Here is a 6,000-nt window from a genome sequence, read left to right as displayed (position 1 = left end):
TAGCCCCTGTACACACGGTCGGAGATTTCCACAACCAAATCCATCGGATTTTGTCCGTCGGATCTTGTCCAAAACTGTTGCATACACACGGTCGGACAAATTTGGCGAAAAATCCGATCTTTCAGAACGTGATGACGTAATTTCGTTACGATGGGACTACATTCAGGCTAGTAGCCAATAGCTTTGATGTAGGAATTTGATCTGAGCATGCATGGCACTTGGTCCGATCAAAATTCTCTACACATGATCGGAGTATGTCCGATCGGCCCAGTTGGTCAGGAAATATTTACAACATGTTGGAAAATTGGGTCCGACGGATATTCCAACGGAATCAGTCCGATGCATACCACACACAGTCGGATTATCCGACGACGCGGTCCGATAGGACACATTCCGACGGATTCTCCGACCATGTGTACAAGGGCTAAGAGAACACCAGCAATAAAGGGTAGATATAGGTGTATACTGCACTGTGCTGGAGGCACACAACACCCACTAACTCCTGCAGATGCCTGTATTAGAGAACACCAGCACTAAAGGGTAGATACAGGTGTATACTGCGCTGAAGGCACACAACACCCACTAACTCCTGCAGATTGCTGTATTAGAGAACAACCGCAATAAAGGGTAGATACAGGTGTATACTGCGCTGGACGCACACAACACCCACTAACTCCTGCAGATGGCTGAGAAAAGAACACACTGTCCCTACCTATCTAGCTCTTTCCCTGCATGCCAACACACTACACAAGGCCGCCGCGCTGGCGGCCTTATATAGTGTGGGCGTGTACTAAACCCCCTGAACTATAATTGGCCACAGGCATCCTGCCTGTGGCCAATTATGGCTCTCCTCGCTGCCGGTGCTGTGATTGGCCAAGCATGTGGGGTCACAGTGCATGCTTGGCCAATCATGAGCCAGCAATGCACTGTGATGACGTAGTGCATTGTGGACCGTTCGTGACGAACGGCCGATGTTCGAGTCAATCATGCGTTCGAATTGAACACCAAGCTCATCCCTAAAAGGCAGGTGTCCCACTACTTTTGAAAATATAGTATATATGCAACATGTTAAGGCAAATAAAAGAAATGATCAGTTTGTAAACAACCTCTGCTACCTTATAGAATAGTAACTACATGTACTTGGGCCCCATAACAAAACAATTATTGAGCTCTTTTGCTCTCCATTGTCTTCTAAAAGGCATTTTCAGTTTTGAAACAAGCATTGTTCTAAGACAAACAACTAACAAAATAATTGTAATTGCTCTCCTTTATCTCCTTTTGCTATGAGGTCACTGAACTTTATATACTATAATTTCATGATAATTTACAAATGATGACTTATGATGTATGTATAAAATTAAGACTTAGCAAGCGTGATACTTTACTATATCCATTAACAGTTAATGTTGATTGAGAGAGCTTAGTTTTGTAAAGAAAAAAAAAGTAGAGCTCATTTTAAATTATTTAAACAACTCATGGCCTACTAGTTTAATTAACAGCTGGGTAACTTAAAAATCTCCATAATTGTGCAATATGTTTGATCAATTTAACACGTTTGTATGATTAGCACCATCTATTGGCTATAGCTCAGTATTTGCCTGATTGGGTTATTTGAGGAAATAACTGCAATATGGACATTAGATGGAGCTGATGGTCATAGGAAGTAAACATATTACACAAATTGTGGGGATCATTCATGACAACTGTATGAATGCCTGAGACCATCCAAAAAAACACATTTTAATTTCCCTTCAATGCAGTATACATATATGCCCTAGGTTGGGCTTATTGCCCTTTTGAGATAAGACCTAAACTACCTAAAAAATAATGGACAGACGGGCACAGTACAATATATACAGATACAGTTATATGTAACAAAAATATACTGAATGTTATATACTGTATGTAACTAACCCTGAATGTCTTTTTTTTTTTTTTTTATATTAGCAAAACTTTGCTTGTTCTACAACAGACTTTTAGCCTGGAGAAAATGTATTTTTGTTATGATAAATCATATTGTAATATTAATAATCTTATTTGTACATTATGCCCTATGCAGAAATACTCAGAATGTCCCAGGGAGGCGCACCACTGGGAGCCAATTGACTAGATGAGAGATCAGAGTGAATAGAGGGATTGCCCTTATCAGAATATTGCTTCTTCACTGTGCAATCAGTAGGCTTATGTTTCTTCGCTGTATTTAGATGTTTGTCTGGAGTTGCTCTATAATTCATAAAGTAGCCATTTTAAACCATTTTTAGGGAGTTTTTCTAATAAATAACATCAAAACTTAATTTAACTGTATTCACTTTTATGCAGGCAACCACAATATGTTTAATCCCAGCCAGTCCTCCACATATTCCTCCAATGGCCAGCAATTCACTATGTCTTATGGCAGTGGCAGCGTCAGTGGTATCTTTGGTTATGACACAGTGTCTGTAAGTAAACTGATATTAAAGGTTAATATTAACATTCATATGTACTGACAAAAGCTTGTAGGCACCCATTGCCCATTCTTCTAAAAATGCTAGTTACATCAAGGTTTCTAACTTTATTTCTTTAAACCACAAACATGCAGATTAGATGTTGGGTCAGTTGGATCCTCAAGGAAACCAGGCAATTTATCAATTTAGAATAAGGGGTCAGTAATGGCAGCCTACGTGTACTCTCAGTGCACAAGCTAAAAAAAAAAAAAGATGGCAACCACCCCGATTTATAACTAACTTATTCAGTATGGTGCACATGGAAGGGCAATGCACATCACATAGTTACATAGTTACATAGTAACATCACAAACAAACCAAAATTTTGTTTAACTATTCACATTAAAAACAGAGGGTTTAGTTGCACATATTTGCAAATATAAGTTGAAGCCACAATGCCTATGCCAAGGCTCCTCTGTGGTCCTAACTCTATATTTTTGAGAGTCTCCAAGTCGGAGCACATATATAGCAGTGGATAAATTAAGACTAGGTTTGCTTGGAAGAACCCCAATCCTCCTTAAGCCCTTCTGCTGCTGCCTCCTGGCCCTTTAAGAGCTTCTAAATGCTGGGGGTAGAAGTGGGCATTCGGGTCATGTGACCCCTGTGATTGGCTGTTACAGCAGTCACATGATTGGTAAGCTCCTGATCGCTAGTATGCATCGGTAGCTTTTATGACCCCACCGGTGTGCCCTGCACACTCCCAGCACAGAAAAGTGTTTGCACAGGGTTAAAGCCCAGCTGCTTTAGAGGTTGCATATATGCGTCATGTCAGCGGGAAAAGGTTAAAGGCACAGGGACACATTGGACGCAGAGCAAGAGCACAATGACAGATGAAGGCATCCAATGTATCCCCACTCCAAATCCAGCATACAAGCTATACAAAAAGATGGCAACTACCCTAATTTATAACTAGCCTTTGCAGTAGGGTGCACATGGAAGGGAAATTCACATAACAAACAAATAAACATTTCCCAGCACACTTAGGGCCGGTTCACACTGCGAGCCGCGGCGAGGCGTCTCCGACTTCCTCGCCGCGACTTGCAGGGGGGGTCAGCGGCGACTTGCAGAGGACTTCTGCATAGAAGTCAATGCAAGTCGCCCCCGAAGTCGCCCCGAAGTAGTACAGGAACCTTTTTTCTGAGTCGGAGCGACTCGAGTCGCTCCTCTCAGAACGGTTCCATTGTACTCAATGGGGACGACTTGCGGGAGCGAGGCGAGGCGAGCCGTGTCGCCTCGCCTCGCGCCGCAGTGTGAACCGGCCCTTACAAGCTAGCCTGCAAAATAACAAAAAAGAAAACAAAACAAAAAAACTAAATTACCCTGTCTCACAATTTATGGTAAAAACAGAGGGTGTATGCTTGCTCTATGTACACTACTAAATGTAATTATACACTAATGCTTTTTAACACAACTTATTTGACAACACAGGTTCAAGGACTAACTATCACAAACCAGGAATTTGGACTGACCTACTCAGAGAGTGGCAGCAGTTTTTACTATTCTAAGTTTGATGGTATATTTGGAATGGCCTATCCTGCCATGTCTGCAGGGGGTGCCACCACTGCAATGCAAGGAATGTTGCAACAGAACCTACTTAATAATCCTATCTTCAGCGTCTATATGAACAGGTAAATAATATACCAGCAGCATGCATGAATCTGCAGGATTTCCCAATACAATGAATTAAATAAGTCACTGATCATGAAAGATTTACAGTACATTAAAACATTTTGACTGGGGTGGTTGCTGTGTGGTTGGTGCTACTATCATATACTGTACTTTAATGGCCTCTTTCCTACTAATCCTGCACCAATCATCTGTAGCTCGGCTACTCTACTCAGGTCACCATTATTTAGGTCTATGGAATATCTGGAGGAAGATGGGCCAGACTTATAATGCAGGCAGAATAGAGAATGGCACGTGATGGAAATGAGAACATAAAGATATGATTATGATATTGAATGAGACTCAGGGAGTTCAATTTAATAATTTATAGTCAAAAGAGTGCAGGCTACATTTTTTACAATACACCATGCAATATTCATGGAAATGTTTTTTGTTTTTCTCCTCTGTTTAGTCAATCTGGTGAAGTGATTTTCGGTGGGGTTGATAACAGCTTGTATTCTGGGCAGATCCAATGGGCTCCAGTCACACAAGAAGTTTACTGGCAGATTGGTGTTGATGCGTAAGTAATTTTTGGCTTTCATTAGCATTTTATATGTTGTCCAGTGCTTTTTTTCTGCTGGAATGGCCTTCCGCCACCTCTGGCAGCCCTGTCCTCTCCATCCTGTCACTGAACACAGAAGGCGGTATAGGAAGTTTTTGCACTACTTATTTCCTCCACTGGCTTCTGTGTCCTACTGCTGGGCACTCAGGGCATGAGTAGAGCAGTGCATATGTCAGTGGGTATCCACGCTAAAACCACTGCATTTTTTTATTCCTCTGGTGCTGTGAGAGGTGGCTCCTGTCCCATTCTCGCCTATCTCTGTAGCACAGAGCCAAGTGAAGTGTTCTAAGACTTCTCCTTGGCCCTGTGTACACAGGTCACTATTAAGCTTTTGAGGGGAGGTGAGCAAAAGTTGTGCAGGCAAAGGGAGAAGGGAGAGTGGCAGAGTGCAGAGAGGCATCTGTGGGGGAAATGACAGCTGTGAACCGCAGACGTGAGAGCTGGAAAGGGTGAGAGGTTGTGCAAAGATAGAGCTGAATAGTGGGGAGGTACAGTGGAAATAGCTAGGAAGAGGGGTTGACAGGTTCTTTAGAGGTGGCAGCGAGTGAAGAGATGAGAGCTGTGGATTGGGGTAATTTGTAGATAGGGGGGTGCAGAAGTGAAACATGGAAGGGCATAGAGACAAGCTGTAGTTGTGGACTGGGGGTTTAAGCTGTGGATGGGGGGGGGGCAGGTGGGGTGCAGAGTTGAGTTGTTGACAGGGTGGTCAGGTGAACTCTGGATAGGGGTGCCAAATTAAGCTCTGGGCAGAGGTACAGAGGTATGCTGTGGACAAAGAGAAGAAGTGGGCAGTTGCAGATGTGTCAGAAACCATGAAACAGACTGAGACAGAAGTACAATCAAATCATACTTGTTTATTAATAAAAATAAATGGTAAATAGAAAAAAAGCGTAGTCAAGCATAGCCAGAGTCCAGTAGCCAGATCGGGTAGTCAGCCAGTCCAAAGTTCATTAACCAGATCGGGTAATCAGCCAGGCCGGAAGTCAGGGATCCAAGGAGAGCAACCGCAAGCAGGATAAGAAGCCAGTTGGGATGTCAGCAAGCCAGTCTAGAAACAAACAGCAGTAGATGGTTCCTTGTGATGTGACCAATGTGAAGGCAAGGAAAGAGTGAGCTGGAAGGCTTTAAATAGGCAGGTCAGACGAGCATCATTGGAAACAGCTGGTAACTGTGGAAAGAGAAGAGAACTGGCAATTAGCCGACAGCTGAGCAGCCAGCCCAGAGGAGGAAGGGCTAAGCCAGCCCTGACAGGATGGGGGGAAGAAGTGGTGAGCTGCTAATTGGGGGAAG

At 43.1% G+C, this 6,000-nt stretch overlaps 1 protein-coding gene across 1 annotated transcript in view; it reads left to right on the top strand.

Moving 5' to 3' along the window:
• Nucleotides 1-6,000, top strand: part of LOC143984328 (gastricsin-like) — a 37,683-nt gene that overhangs the window by 9,602 nt on the left and 22,081 nt on the right. The window contains exons 4-6 of the mRNA XM_077484567.1: nt 2,320-2,438; nt 3,912-4,111; nt 4,561-4,668. Of these exons, the coding sequence (XP_077340693.1) occupies nt 2,320-2,438; nt 3,912-4,111; nt 4,561-4,668 (427 nt within the window). The remainder of the gene's footprint in view (nt 1-2,319; nt 2,439-3,911; nt 4,112-4,560; nt 4,669-6,000) is intronic.

Source organism: Lithobates pipiens, unplaced genomic scaffold, assembly GCF_037356315.1.
Source record: "Lithobates pipiens isolate NorthernLeopardFrog02 unplaced genomic scaffold, aLitPip1_a1.2 Scaffold_16, whole genome shotgun sequence".
NCBI classification, from domain to species: Eukaryota; Metazoa; Chordata; class Amphibia; order Anura; family Ranidae; genus Lithobates; species Lithobates pipiens.
This window is presented reverse-complemented; position numbering and strand designations above follow the sequence as displayed.